Source organism: Amblyomma mixtum, chromosome 10, assembly GCF_055824585.1.
Source record: "Amblyomma mixtum isolate Tamu chromosome 10, ASM5582458v1, whole genome shotgun sequence".
Lineage (NCBI taxonomy): Eukaryota > Metazoa > Arthropoda > Arachnida > Ixodida > Ixodidae > Amblyomma > Amblyomma mixtum.
In genome coordinates, this window is record NC_143021.1 from 19,228,842 (window position 1) to 19,244,980 (window position 16,139).

General features: G+C 47.0%; 1 protein-coding gene across 1 annotated transcript in view; it reads right to left on the minus strand.

The window, feature by feature from the left end:
* The window catches only part of LOC149325280 (uncharacterized), a 56,192-nt gene that overhangs the window by 33,842 nt on the left and 6,211 nt on the right, over nt 1-16,139 (minus strand). Inside the window, exons 3-6 of the mRNA XM_089563902.1 lie at nt 11,279-11,412; nt 9,636-9,837; nt 7,700-7,809; nt 1,039-1,241 (exon numbers count right to left, since the gene is read on the minus strand). Of these exons, the coding sequence (XP_089420028.1) occupies nt 1,039-1,241; nt 7,700-7,809; nt 9,636-9,837; nt 11,279-11,412 (649 nt within the window). The remainder of the gene's footprint in view (nt 1-1,038; nt 1,242-7,699; nt 7,810-9,635; nt 9,838-11,278; nt 11,413-16,139) is intronic.

Here is a 16,139-nt window from a genome sequence, read left to right on the forward strand (position 1 = left end):
TGGGCACTAAGGTTGGACCTTAAAATTCCCACAGTTTTCACCGTCCGCCGAGGAGACGAAGAGTCGACGACAGCTGCCTTTGATCGTGTATTCATCGAGAACGCTGCGAAGATTGTTTATGCGGTTCATTTCCTCGTTGACGTGCTATTCACTGCGTGGTTTTACGAATATGTGAATTCTTCAGTTGGGATCAACATGCCTTGAATGTTTGAAAAATGTTAAGGAATGCAGCAACTGCGTATTCATAATTAATTTAAGTACGATGCACTACGCAAAAGCACAATGCAGCGTTTGAGTTTTCAGGCGAAAATAATTTAGGGTACAATATAAAAGCCTGCAGTGGCGCTATTTCTTGGCGAACATCAAAGCAATCTATGAAACTCAGCGAAACGACAACTGATTTGATATTTAAAATTCAAATTGAGTTTAAAAGAACCATAGGCTGATATAGGTGTAACGTGAAAACATTACGCACGAAAAATCACTGTATGAGGGTAGCAAACACAGTCTAAGAGGTATATTTCTGATATCCTTATTGTTTACAAATTGTGGTATTGTGGTATTAGAAATTATGGTAGATTATACGGTACTATTTCAAAGCTTTACTAGTCAGCTCGTCAGCTCGTCAGCATCTGTGGTTCTAAAAAACAGACCAAAGCAAATGGCTACTTTTGCATGGCTGCTCTTTTCGCGATTCGGCTTTCATTTGCTAACCTAGTGAGGTTGCGTGGTCGCCCTGTGTCCGGCATGCTCTGGTTCCGCCGCCCCACCTAAAATCACTAACACATACCCAGTCGGTCTTGAAACGCACGGTCATGGACAGAAGTTTAAGGGATACAGATCAGCGGAAAAATATCATTTCTGTTTTGCCTATCTGGTCAGTAAGCTGACATTTCATTCTGTTTTTTAGCATAAAACAATGTTTTTTTCTGGGAACCCACATCCCGCAAACTTTTACTCAGGACTGTACATGTGGGAGAGCATGGCAATGAGTCATTACTACCGTTGATATTATTACCGCTATTACGGCGGGCTCACTTGTTCTGCACCATGTTGGCGACGAAGGAGTAGTGGGTGATCTCGATGCCCTTGACGAGTCCCGTGATGCCCGAGCTATAGGAGAGGGCGGCGAGGGCGTTGCGGGGGTCGGCCACGGCCACCTCGCGAAAGTCCCCCTCGTCCAGCAGGTCGAAGCCCAGGATGGAGATGAAGCCCGCCGACTCGCCCAGCACGAACCGGCTCTGCGGGGACACGACCACCGTACGTCAGGCCGAGAACGATGCGGAATTCAGGGATGCGAGAAGAAGATACTCTGCGACTGGTGCAGGCTTTCGTTGTAAGCAGCGTCGTGTATACGCAGCGCCCTACCTCCGCCTCAAGAAGCGTGGCATCAAAAAACTCGACGTCATAATCAGAACAGCCTACAAGAAGGCCCTGGGCCTCCCTCTTTCGACATCGACGGACCGGCTCTTGCGACTGGCTGTGCACAACACGATAGATGAGCTGATAGAGGCACACCTCACGGCGCAGGTGCTACGGCTCTCCACTACTCGGACTGCCGGACAAGTCCTCAGTGATTTAAACATCAATTCCCCAGACAGCTAGACACTAAAACCGACATCCCAGCCTCATGGAGAGGACAACTCAAGGCAGCTCCACTACCCAGGAATATGCACCCCGATTTTCACTAGTCAAGACGACAAGCACGAGCCGAAGCTATGAAAAGGCACTACGGCGGGCGCGAGGGCGTGTTCTATGTCGATGCTGCGGGTCCCGAGCAGGGAATGCCGGCCGTCGCGGTAGTGCACCAAAATAAAACAGTGGACGAACTAGTACTGGCTAGCCAGGACATACTGGCTGCGGAAAAAGTGGCGATTGCTCTAGCTGCAGCCCACACTAGCTCAGGAGACGTTCTCACAGAATCACAGACAGCGTATCGCAATTACCTCAGGGGCAGGGTCGCACCGCTAGCAGCTAAAATCCTCTAAGATAGCTACACCCGTGGCTATCAGCCCAATATGGGTTGGTAGCCATATATGGGTAACCAACTTAATATGGGTACCAGGTCATCAGGTCATCCCAGGGAACGAGAGCGCACATGCCTCAGCCCGAGCATTTCTTCCCCGGGAACCCAGTACGGATTCCGTAGAACCTCCTACCCCACTACTAACTTACAATGACATACTTCAGCACTTAAGTTTATCCCGTCGGGTCTACCCTCCGCCGGCTAAGACACTGGACAAAGGGGAGGAACTACACCTCCGAAAGCTACAGACGAACACTTACAACAACCCACGAGGACTACACGCAATAGACCCGGAGTCATTTGACTCACAATGCAAATTCTGCGGGGAGAAGGCGGACCTGTACCATATGGTATGGGCCTGCCAACGAAATCAGGGGATCACTGTTAATAACCAGCCAACGCAGGAGGGGTGGGAGGCAGCTCTGAGCAGCTCGGACGAAACGAGTCAGAAGCAACTCATCGAAAGAGCCCGGACAGCAGCCTACGCCAATGGGGTTCCGGACTGAGAGCTCCAACCACCGCTACAACTTCCTAAACTATTTCACTAAAATATTTTCACCACCATCAGGCCGAGAGGCACGCCTCTCTCGAAAGGGGAACTTACAAAGGCATCGTTAATCGATTCCACTTATTATTCACAACAGCTCAGGAAACACGGACAAAAAGGGTTTAAAGGGGTACGTACTTGCGCAAAAGACGGGACGAAAACGAGGAAACACAAACGACATGTACAATGCGCAACTTCCAACTAGTTTATTTCATACCCTAGAAGACAAACACAGCGATAAAAACAGTCACAAGCGCATTTCACGTCAGCATACCGCCACCAAAGGTGCAACCTGATTTACATCAAAAGTTCCAACAACCCCCAGCACTGCTATCAAGAAAGAAAGAAGAATAATGAGGTGAAATATGAGGAAAGGTGACATTAAAACAAATCGTTGCAAAGCAGTGTCAAAATCAAAACAAAACCAAAGGCATGTCAAAGCGTAAAAACAACAAATCACACTAGCAAAAGCAGTATCAAAAAAAGGGGAGAAAAAAAAGGAAAAAGACAAAACAAGCGCTGACTTCAACTGAAATTTATTAAGGAGGCCCGTGTATGTGCGATGTCAGTGCGCGTTGAAGAACCCCAGGTGGTCGAAGTTTTCTGAGCCCTTTTCTACGGCGTCCCTCATTAGCCTGAGTCGCTTTGGGACGTTAAACCCCAATAAACCAATAAACCAAGCAATTTATTAAGGGAAAAGAAGTGTACATATATCATCATCATCATCATCAGCCTGAATACACCCACTGCAGGGCAAAGGCTTCTCCCATGTCTCTCTAATTAACCCTGTCCTTTGCCAGTTGCGGCCACTGTATCCCCGCAAACTTAATCTCATCCGCCCACCTAACTTTCTGCCGTCCCCTACTACGTTTGCCTTCTCTTGGAATCGACTCCGTTATCCTTAAGGACCAGCGGTTATCTTGCCTTCGCATTACATGCCCTGCCCAAGCCCATTTATTCCTCTTGATTTCAACTAGGATATCATTAACCCGCGTTTGTTCCCTCACCCACACCACCCTCTTCCGATATCTTAACGTTACACCTATCATTTTTGTTTCCATAGCTCGCTGCTTTGTCCTCAACTTAAGCTGAACCCTCTTTGTTAGCCTCCACGTGTCTGCCTCATAGGTGAGTACAGGTAAGATACAGCTGTTGTATACTTTTCTCTTGAGGGATGTTGGGAAACTGCCATTCATGATCTGAGAGAACCTGCCATATGCGCTCCACCCCATTCTTATTCTTCTAGTTATTTCCCTCTCATGATCCGAATCTGCGGTCACCACCTGCCCTAAGTAGACATATTCTCTTACTACTTCCAGCACCTCGCTACCAACTGCGAACGGCTGTTTCCTTGCTAGGTTGATGAACATTACTTTGGTTTTCTGCATGTTAATTTCTAGCCCCACCGTTCTGCTCTGCCTGTAAAACTCATTGATCATGCTTTGTAGTTCTTGTCCTGAGTGGCTCAGCAAGGCAATGTCATCAGCGAATCGCAAATTACTCAGGTATTCTCCATTAACTCTTATCCCCAACTCTTCCCATTTCAGGCCCCGGAATACCTCCTCTAAGCAGGCGGTGAATAGCATTGGGGAGATCGTGCCTCCCTGCCTGACACCTTTCCGTATTGGAATTTTATTGCTGACTTTATGGAGAACTATAGTACCTATGCAATCGTTATAAATATCTTCCAATATTTTCACATCACACTTTTCCACCTCCCGATACATCATCCACCCCCTGGTACACATATACATAATCGAAAAACAAACAAACGGAAACGGCATACAAGGCGTGAACTAATGCGTACGGGTTCAAGAAAAAAAACAAAGAATATTACACATCTAAAAGCAGATAGGAAGCCTGACAAGACAAAACGTTCATACAGCGAAATGTACTAAGAAAACACTCTGGGCAGAGGAAGATAACACTGGACGCGTCTTAAAACGCGCTATTAATCAAGATGGGCACCCTTGAGGAAATGAAGTTCATTCTGTGACACCACTACAGAAGGCCGACTGACGCATGTGTTTCCAGAATTATGCATGTGACAAATTTCCCCTGTAATAAATTTCAGTTGAAATCAGCGTTTGTTTTGCTTTTTCTCCCGTTTTGTCCGCGTTTCCTGCGCTGCTGTGAATAATGAATATGTACCAACTCACCCAACTTTTTTCACTCATCGATATCACTTACCTTGCGTTTCCGTGGCGATTAATTTCAACCTATGCTTGATGGACGGTTTTAAACGCTCGTCTTCGTTTGCGCTTTAGAGTCACTGGTTCTGAGTCAGGAGAAGACGCATATAAGATGAACACTTGCTCACATCCTTCTAGTTCCACGCAATTTTGAGGAGTCTCACAGTGCTCACTAAATGCGAAGCATAGAGAAAAAGCAGAGATTTTGTAAACAAAGTTGTTGGGTTTAACCACTGATATCCACTAGGGGAGCTGGATGCCGCATCGGGCGCCCGAAAGTGAAGCCACCGGAAGTAAGTGGCCTTGTCCCGGAAGTCAGCCTTTGGCAGTGCATGAAATCGGACCTCAGCATGGTTTTTCAGTTCCAGTTCTGTTTTCCCACTTAGCATTTCGTCTTTTCGTCCTTCTTGTCTTTTTCCATGACAATGCCTACCTGTTGCGCCGTCAACTGAGCGAGGAGACCAGCGAAGTCTTCGGGAAAGACGTTTCAAAAACAAGGGTCCATTGCATCGCAATGGGACGACACTAGCAGACGACAGAACGTCGCTACACGCAGCAAGTATGGAGCCTCGTCTACTCGGCTCGGTGTCGTCTCGTTTGCCTAGCTTCGCCAACTCTGCTCTTTACTGTGATGCTTGTTCCCACGCTCAAGCCGAAGTTATGCTATCGATGGGGGATAAATATAAGAAAGAATAGGTTGAAACATTTACCAGGCAGCTTACTTTGCAGCGACCATTTTACCGAATTATGTTTAGACAAAACCGGAGCGAGGGCTAGGCTACTATCTGGTGAGGTGTCGACGGTGTTCGGTTGGTTCGCATTAGAGCCTCCAAAAGGTATGGTACTGCTTTTTCGACGGAGCGTGTCAAGTACTTCGTACAAAAGTTAGCGCAAAACACGACACTCACAAGAAAGGTGGACAGGACAACGCGTTGTCCTGTCCACCTTCTTGTGAGTGTCGTGTTTTGCGCTAACTTTTGTACGAAGAATAATGCAACAACTAGCCCAGCAACAAGTGTGTCATGTACTGTTTCGTATTGGAGCAAGTTAAGCCTGAATGGGCTTTAATTCGTGGTGCTTGGTGCAGTTGACTTCTAACAGCGCTTCTCACGCGCACTGCAGCATTCGTCTTTCTTGTCAGTCGTTCCTCTCGCGCTGTGCTTTTTCTTTGCTGCACGAAAATTCGGTTTTAAGATGACCTAGCCTCATCGTCATTCCACTACTTCTTCTTTACGCTCGGAAGACAAGAAACAGGCAAGAAAATAGTGTTTAATGCACGTACCCCTTTGCCGAGGCAGGGTGAGACCTGCATGCCTGTTTCCTTCGCATTCGCAGAAACTACAGGGTTCTGCACAGAATGCTCACATTTCTCGCGTTCAGCTTGCTTGTTCCTTTCATATAACAGCAGACATTACACGAGAACAACGCAAAAAACTGAGAACGAAAGGGCGAAAGACACGACTTTTTGCATTGAAATACACAGCAGACACCCGACTTCCGGGACAAGCCGTCCAACTTCCGGTGGCTTCACTCGCGCTCATCTCGGAAAGCGGGAATGCGGCATCCAGCCACCTAGTGGAGATCAGTGGGTTTAACATCCCGAAGGGATGCATGGTCTGAGAAAAGTAGCAGTTGTCGCGCTGTGTTTTGAGCCAGAGCTGTTGCCCCAGATGACGATCCTGCATTTCTCCTTTCAGGTACAGCTACGGGAAGCTCTACATATCCTAAGCATTTACAACGGCTTTTAGTGCTGGTAAGGAAAGAGCGAATTTTATAAGTGCAGCGACGAGACTTTGAAGAGACATTGAAGACGAACTGAAGTTTGCTTTCCTCTATAGCTTACCACGCTTTTGGACTGTAAACGAAGGTTTTTTAAGTTAGGAAGGGTGAATGAAACACAGCTAGATGTGGCCACCACCGGCTGGTTTTGCCGGCAAACTGCGGCGCATCAAGGTATATAATTTTTTTTCGCGCGGATCCTTGAGGCTCGGCGGCACCACCATTCCAAACGGTGATAACGGAGTGCTTTTAAAAGGCCTTGACATCACGAGTTTGAATCTAGTGGAAGCAAAATATTTTAGTCTAATTTTTCTGCAGTAAATCCGTATTTTGGTGCTGAGGAAACGCTAAAACAGCCAGAAAGAGTTAGTCTCTCTTTAGAGATCGTAAAGGTTGAATGGAGCTACCTTCAGTGTTCCTTTAAGGCTGTTATTATACAGTTTTGGCAGAGATCTTCCATCATTTGATTCGTTTAGCCACCGAGCCAGCGCTGAAATGCGCATGTGCACAATGGTTTCCTGTTCTACCTCTGCCGTGCTGGTTAGGCGGAGCTCAGAATCATTGGGTTCTGATTATAGTTCTCGAGTTTTGTAACTATTGAAAACGGCTGCGGCTAGCGCAGATCGAGCGTGATGGCAATCCTGCTGACGAGTTTCACACTTTCTGAGATTCAGAAATATGTGGAAAGGCCGCTACAAACGCGTTAAGGTTGACGAAAACGGATGTTTTCTTCGTATACTTGTTGTGGCCAAGCATTCAAAGCTCGCGCCAGGCTATGTGGGTATTAGAAACAGCGACGGGGCTTTGTGCTCTGAAATAGCGAGTGGAACTTCTTACTCGTTTTTTTTTTCCCTGAAGAGAGAAAATGGTTACTTTATTCCGTGGTTCTGTGTATTTTTTTTTTTTCGGATATTTACTCCCATAGCATGCATTATTTTATGATTGTCAGATGGGACCGCATGCCGATAAGTATGTCTGCACAAAGTTGTACCTGCGGAAAAGTGACCCAAGATATTTGATGATGTGCACAGCAGGGGCGCGAAAGTGGGACTATCCGAAACTCGCATTAGTGACGTGAGCTCATCGCTCTTCAAAGAAACGCGTTCTTCAACAGAGCTGCTCGCGCACCGAAACGGCGCGCCTCATCACCCTCACTTTTTCGGGAATGTTGACTTCGTTGCAGGCGGCCTGTAGTTTCTCCGCGTTCGGTGGGTCCGTCACAACGTGCGTGCAATCGCTGTCCGTCATCCGAGACCGCAGTTCCCCTGCGGGTGCGGTGCAGATAGAAAAGAGGAGGAGCAAAGGGTTAACATCACGACGTCAAGGTGGCGGCGACGGACTCCATAATAGAGTGGCGTTCGTTGCGAACAGGTTGAGGGGCATATTGCAGTGTGGTCATGTGTAACATTAATATATTGCCGCTAATCTTTGTAGTGTTTGTTTGCTTATTCTTCGAAGCTGCCGGCACGCCGCTTTATCGCTTTGTTTGTGATGCAAGACGCGACCAGATCTATCTCGATTGATCGTATCCATGCGGAGCCGATTCTACGCTGTTCCACAATGTTCTAGTAACTTTCCAAGCTTTGTCTCTAAAGTTCGCTATCAGCTTTAAGGAGAGCATGGCCGAGAGCGGCCGGGATTCTGTTCGACGACCGCCGAGTCATTCTGGTCTTTGTGGGCGGAAGGTGAGCCCAAATAAAGATTTTCGTTTGGAAGAAATTCTCGCTGTTTCCCGGCTCGCCGGACTGCATTCACCACTATGTGACATCTACTGGACGCGATCAATCGAGATAAATCTAGGCGCGTCTTGCATTACAAACAAAGCGATAAAGCGGCGTGCCGGCAGCTTTGAAGAATGAACAAACACTACAAAGATTCGCGGCAGTATACTCTTATGATAGAAGGAAGCTAGGCTAGTAATTCGCATGCAGAGTTGGAACCTGACAACGTTCACGCATGCCTATAAGTGACTCGTCGAGCTACCAATACGTGATGACTCATGAAAACAGTCAATAGAAGAAAAAAAAACATGGTTACCTCTCTTCTATCACCCAAAAAGCCCTCTAAATCCTTTGAGATATAGAGCTCCTCTTTGAGTTTCGTGTAACAGGAATCAAACATGTACAGGATGGACATCAAGGAAATCAAGAGAGATATTTTACACCTCCGTCCCAGGAAACACACAGCTGCACCACAGGCTCGTTGTAGGTCCGTAGAGCCTCGTGCTGCTGTGAGTCATCGCGAACGCCACTAGACTGAAGCCCATAGTGCGGCCACAACTACGGTGCCATACGTTCCTGCAGCGGTGTTGTGCACCTGACAGCTTCTTGAGTCAGCCTTGCTAAGATTACATATCATATCTGCAATTACATATCTGCATTCAACCCCAGCCGGTCAAGTTAGGGTATTTGGTTCGATTCTGGAGTGTTGCCCTTGTCGCGAGTTGTTTTGTATTTTAATATAAAGTGTTTGTTACTAGTCTATTATTTGAATTGTTCGGCAGAAATTTTGCTGCCTACCTGCAGGCCTTCTTTTCTTCCTTTCTTTCGTTGTTTGCTGTTGACAAACCACTGTGCAATTGTATCCCCACTCCTGCCTTGGCCACCAAAAGGCGGGTGGCAGTATTGAATAAATAGATAAAAAAAATCTGGTATCTGGTTTATTGGGGTTTAACATCCAAAAGCGACTCAGGTATGAGGGACACCGTAGTGAAGGTACTAATAGGTCGCGGGCTTGCAAAACTGGAGTGCCACACGTTTTCCACGGTTCTGCTAAACGTAGCCATCTCTGCGCGCTGTTCCTCGTAAGACATCCAAACTGAAAGTCAGGATAAAGTTTACATCTTGGAAGTACTGGCATTCGACATTACTTGCGGCCACGTTTGAACTAGTGGGAGATTGAGTAACGACCGATTATTATGAATACCGTAAAGTGCCTTGCATTGAAGGCTGTGGGGTCGCCATAGAAATCATATCACTCATAAACAGTGCGAAGGCACCGCTGCAAGTCGGAACCGGACAGCAGTGACCTTCTGTGGTCTTCACGGAGCGGTGTGCGAAAGCGGGAAGGAGACTCACGAAGTCGCACTCACGTAGCTTGAGGGAGGTGTTGCAGAGCACGACTGTGGCGCCGGCGAACACCAGGGCGAAGACGACGACGAAGCTGTCGACGGAATTTCGAAGGCAGACACACACGTGGTGGCCCGGGCGCAGACCCAGCGACTGGAAACCCGCCGCGTAGCGCTCCATGGCACGCAGCAGCTCCTGGCGGCTGTAGCAGCGTGTGTAGTCTACCTGCGCATGTGCAGTGCGAAGCCGGACTCGAACCATTCTCTGTTCTGAGCTTGTTCCGAAGATCAGACCGCTTACCGGACATACTATTGATATTCTAAGACACGAAATGAGAACCGGAAGACGCTTTGCGCCGTGAGAACGCTAAGGCTAAGCAGAAAAGAAGAATATAGCGGTGACCTTTGTGAAAATTAATGTACTGCCTCTCTAATAAGTTTACGGCTCAACGAGATCTGCTTCTAAGCCGCGGCGTAGAGCTCGTGTAACATCTGTTGATGTCCTAATCATTGGAAGGGTAACGATGAAAATTTATCTAACCTGCAAGAGATTTGAAACAGTGAGGATGTTCAAGCCACAAGGTGCGGCCCAGTGCGGACCCCTTGGGCTCTAAACTTTTGATTCCTTAAACTGATGGAATGTGTGTGTGTGACCAGGCTGACGATGTCTGTTCAGCTTCCTCTAAGAATGCCGTGCAAACGGAGTTACCCAAAAGACTCCACTTTCACCTTTTCTTTTTCACGGCAGAAAATAAACTGCTAAAAAAGGGACAAATTTATGACTTCAGGTAAGAAGTACAGAAATCTGAGTTAGTTTGTGCTGATTCATGCGCAGCAGAGCAAAAAAGAAACACACACAGACACGAGGCAGAGACGTATGCAGCCTAAGCTGTGGGCGTGTTGGTAGCCGTGTCAGCCCCTTGTCATTATTAAAAATTTTGCACTGCGTGCTCATGGGTCAACCGCGACTCGCCAAATTTTGTGGTCGTCTTACCAGAATTATGAATTTGTGCCTTTTAGGAGTTTATTTTCTGCAGTGAGAGGGGAGAGAGGGAGGAGGGGTCTATTGGGCTGCTCCTTTCACATAGCATAAGTTTTGCTCTTCGTGAGCATGACAATAACCAGTATTCCGTTAGCATATTCATGACTTCACATACGGCAGACGGGCTGATATCCTAATGACAGGACGTTAAACTCCCATAAACGATAAACCGTTTCTTTAATCCCATTGTTTATCCCTTCCTCTATGGCGCGGTTCGGGTGTCCATAGAGATATGTGAGACAGTTACTGCGTATTCCGTTTCCTCAAAAACAAATTTTCAATTTTACGAAGGAACGCCATCGTCCGTTCGGCGCGACGCCTTGCCCGTGGTGCCACGGCTCAGCGCGCAGCCACGTCGACCTCGCGAAGCGGCTGGCGTAGTGTAGCTCTCGCTACAAAAATCAGCAGTGCAAGATTTGGAATGAGTTTCTGCATCAAAGGAGTACAAGGGAAGGTAGTTTACGGAAAATACACTGTATTTTTTTGAGTGGATACTGACGTAGTTGGAATTCCTCCCGGGCCTTCACGACATCGCATCCACTGACCTGTTGTCGCAAGGACAAGAATCGGATTCAGAGCCCATTTCAAGACCCTGCGCCCTACCAGAGCCTCTGCGCGTACTCACCGCGGCGAGCTTGGATCCGGCTGCGCTGAGGAATGACTTGACAGCCGTGTAAATTGAGCAGACAGGCACGGTGACTTTAGGGTGCGGCGAGTACAGTACATTGTTCTCGATGCGCGGCTTCAGCTTCTCTGCGCCTGCGTGCACAGAGAGGCAGTGTTCCTGCTCGTCAGGGCACTGTCTACGGGCACTCAACGACCCGGAAGCAGAACAGCTCAGGCTTCGCGCGGCACGTCACTTCCACTGAGCCCACGAAAGGCCGCTTTGTCTCCTTTGCTTTACCCTCTAACGGAAAACGTTTGTTTCCGCAAAATGATACCAAAATAGTCATTTAGCAGCCATGCTGCCATCAGTCGACAAGCTAGAACAACAGTGTTCGGCAGGAGCCCTACCGCCTGAACCGGACACAGAGTGCCAGAAAACACACTACCAGCTGGACTCGTCAGTAGTAAGAAATAACAGTTGGCTTATGACGAGCCTGACTCGTCCAGGTCACCCAGGGTGACAACATAGTGTCGTCTGCGATTAACCGCCGGCATCCGCAGTGGGAAGCGGCCCTCGTTTTGCAAAATTTTTGCTGCTGATACTGAGTGCCTGGAAGGGCGCAGCTTCTGCACACTGGTAAGAAATAAGCGCGCCGTCTTATGAAACTGCGATGGCCACCTTCTGAAGTAGTTGCAGTGGTTGCAGCCGTAACCCACTTACTTCTGGCAGCGTGGAGCCATTTTTTTTGCCTTTCGAGCAAGGGTCCTTCGCTGCTGGCGCACAGGTCGGTACGAATTCAAGTGTCTGATATCAGCGTCATGCCGCAGCCTCATTGCTCCTTCCTTCATAGGGGTGTGCGAATAGTACCTTTTCGAAACGGAATGGAAGCGGATAGTGTAGCTAGAAACCGAATCGAGTACGAATCGAATGGTGATGGAATCGAGAGGATTACGAATCGAAAATTTTCTACACTAGTGGATATTATAATAAAACCATTATTTTCTGAAACAGTTACGCTGCGGTACGGCGCTAGAACTTATAGAGTTATATCTACAGCAGTAAAAAGACGCAAAAGAGCAGAACGGTAGGTCTTAAAATAACCTTCAGAAAACCAAAGTAATATTCAGCAGTCTCGCAACAGAAGTTCGCTATTTGTAGCGAGGTGCTGGAAGCGGCAAGAGAATACGTCTACTTAGGGCTGGTAGGGGCCGCTGATCCGGATCATTAGGGAAGTAACAAGAATAAGAATGGGATGGAACGCATATGGCAGTTTCTCTAAGTATATGAAGGGCAGTTTACCAATATCCTTCAAGAGAAAAGTATACAACAGCTGTATCTTACCGGTACTGACATATATGGGGCAGAAACGAGGAGGCTAATGGAAAGGGTTCAGCTTATGTTAAGCACAACGCAGAGAGCTATGGAAAGAAAATTATAAGTATTACGTTAAGACACATGAAGCGGGCAGAGTGTGCGGGAACAAACGCCGTTAATGACATCCTAGTTGAAATCAAAAGAAAGAAATGGGCTTGGGCAAGGCATGCAATGCGAAGGCAAGATAACCGCTGGTCCTTAAGGATAACGGAGTGGGTTCCAAGAGAACGCAAGTGTAGCAGGGGGTGTTAGAAAGTTAGGTGGGCGGATGAAGTTAAGAAGTCTGTGGGGATACGGTGGCCGCAACTGGCGAAGGACAGGGTTAATTGGAGAGACATGGGAGGGGCCCTTGCCCCACAGTGGGCGTCGTCTGGCTGCTGCTGATGATGATGACGTTTCTGAGGGTGACAGAAGCGACAACAAAGTTTGAGCAATGGCCTCCGAGTTCGGTCACCAAGCAGGTGTTGCAAGCCTGCCTGAGACCAGTCACGTCACTCAATCTTGGGGCTGTGTATGGGAATTAATGCCGCCACAGGAATGGCCCACAGCGCTGCGCTGAACCCTGAGTTCGACGCACAACGATCGCAGCAGTGCGATGTGCGGCGTCGGGGGAGGCCCTGCTTTCAAATTAGTCCTGTAGTAAAACAACTGAGCACCTTATTCGAACCTATTGCCAGTTATTCGAGAAAAAGTCGAAAGCTTCAGAACATGTTACATTCGATTACATTACATTCGCTTGCATATCTTCTCGCAACTTGCCGATCAGCAATTTGCGAAAAGGTATTGCGGGCAGTACTGAAGAATTTCTGAAAAGGAATATCAGACAGAAAAGATAGGACAGATGCAGTTATTCGGGATGTATATCGAACGGCTCAGAATCTTAAAAAGATTGCGGGATGGTTTGGCGTGAACGTAGTGTTTTCTGCTGCACATGACTTGGGGGGGGGGGGGGGGGGGCTTTTCCGTGTAATAAGGAGCCGACGTGATAACGTACTCAGAAACAGCCCATCTCATTGTCCAGCATCGCATAGGTCAAGATGTGCAGAATACGTTTGCTCAGTGGTGTATGAGCTTCCTTTTTCGTGCAATAAAGCTTATATTCAATAAAACACTCTCCGGGGCATGTTGGTTCATAGCTGGAAAGAATAAAAGCGCAACAAGACGACACAAAGAAGGAGGAAAAAACGTCAGGACAGGCGCTGACTTGCAACACTTTACTGTCTTCATAAACCGCCGCACATATATCAACCACAAGGGGGGGGGGGGGGGGGTAAAGACAGATAGGGGGAACACAGTTGAAGGCACGTGCGAAGAGACTCAAATATGACAAAATAAGAACAGGTGAATCCGCAGAACTATGCCATATCTAAAAGCTGACATTCTTTTTTATATATCATGATCGACGGGGTGCTAACACATGCACTCCCACTTTTACAAATTCTTTGCGCTTCTATCAATTCGCGTGCGATCGTGTCTTTACTTTTGCAGAACACAGTCTGTCATTAAAAAATGGGACCGGGTCAAATCTACCGCTTCACTGTAAGGATTGCTGGAAAGAAGAAGAAGGAAAAAAGAAGACATGTGGAGCAAAACTCTTGGAAACAAGTGTAATCTGCAAAAGTAAAGACACGATCGCACGCGAATTGATAGAAGCGCACAGAATTTGTAAAGTGGGAGTGCATGTGTTAGCACCCCGTCGATCATGATATATAAAAAAGAATGTCAGCTTTTAGATATGGCATAGTTCTGCGGATTCCCCTGTTCTTTTGTCATGTTCGAGTCTCTTCGCACGTGCCTTCAACTGTGTTCCCCCTATCTGTCTTTACCCCCCCCTTGTGGTTGATATATGTGCGGCGGTTTATGAAGACAGTAAAGTGTTGCAAGTTAGCGCCTGTCCTGTCGTTTTTTCCTCCTTCTTTGTGTCGTCTTGTTGCGCTTTTATTCTTGCCATCTTGAAAGCTTATATTGGTCAGACCGGACGCTGTATTAATATTCGTCTTAGAGAACATCTGAGATCACTTTCGAAAACAGCCTATTCCCATCTAAGGGAGCTCTGCCAGCTCTGCGGGAGGAAAGGAAAACGGGAGATGACATGTTTACGCAAAAGGCGTACTGGCGCTAAAAAACGAAGACAACACACACAACAGGACAGAACTGGCGCCAACTTCCAACTGAGTTTATTCACAGAAAAACCACATAAGAACCACACTGCATGCAAAAAGATACAGACAAACCAGATACAAGGGGTGATTTAACAAAGATACACGGGCCAAACGGACCAAAGAAATGATTATAACGCTGACAAAGACCCACTAAGAAACCTAATCTCTTCTTCTGACAATGACACAGATGGCTTGCTTATGCAGATATCTTTTTGCATGCAGTGTAGTTCTTAAGTGGTTTTTCTGTGAATAAACTCAGTTGGAAGTTGGCGCCAGTCCTGTCCTGTTGTGTGTGTTGTCTTCGTTTTTTAGCGCCAGTACGCCTTACCAAATAGCTCAAATTAAAGTTCAGAAGAGCGTGTTGTCGGGCTAGTTGGTTCTGCATAGTATATAAGTGAAATGCGCAACAACTTAGACAGGACACAGAAAGAAACACATACAACAGTTCACGAGCGCATTTCAACAGTTGCGCTCGTGAACTGTTGTGTTTCTTTCTGTGTCCTGTCTAAGTTGTTGCGCATTTCAGTTATATACAAATCAAAGTATTGCTGAAACGGGAAAGTGTGCCGACCTTTAGTCGCACACACGCGCATTTTATTTCGTCATAGAGAAAAGACAACAAGGGAGTTAATGAAACATACCATATTCGAAAGAGATAGGATGAATGCGTTAGTCAGCCCTCATTATTGCTAGTTATAAAAGAGATTGTTTCCTGAAATTTGTTTTCATGTTTTTGGTTTCTTCGTGTTTTTTGGTTGTCTCGTTGCCCTGCTATCGGAGTGTAGGGGTTTTTAGCCATTCACCTATGACGTGGCCCTAAGATTGTACTCTGGGCATGTGCGCTGGAACATTTAGGCCATGTGATTGATAATGTTTTTTTCTCAATAAAAAAATGTAGTCGCGAGTCAGCGCTTCTTTGTGTTTCCTCGTTCGCAGTCCTTTGTGCGTTAGCACTGTTTCTACTCAAAGTGAATACATACCGGCTTGTCCAACTATCCATTCTACTACAACTTTTCGCATCTTCACTAGTGATTTCATCGTACTTTGACTCCTCTGCAGATTATTTCTGATCACGAGAGCCTAGAAATCAACAACTATGCAAAAGCTAGCGCCTGTATTCCTTTTATTTTTTGAGGTTTCACCCTTAGCACAGGTAAAATGATGATCCTGCTGCTTGGCTATCCCCGTCAAACACATAATGGCGCAGGCTTGTACGAACATACATCTCTGAGAAGCGCACTTTCGAAATAAAGCGTCAGCCTAAAGCCTGGTTAACCACATCAGTTGTTTGGTACCGGCAGTTAGGCTGCAGCCACCACAAAATGAGCTCTTCGTGTAAGTCG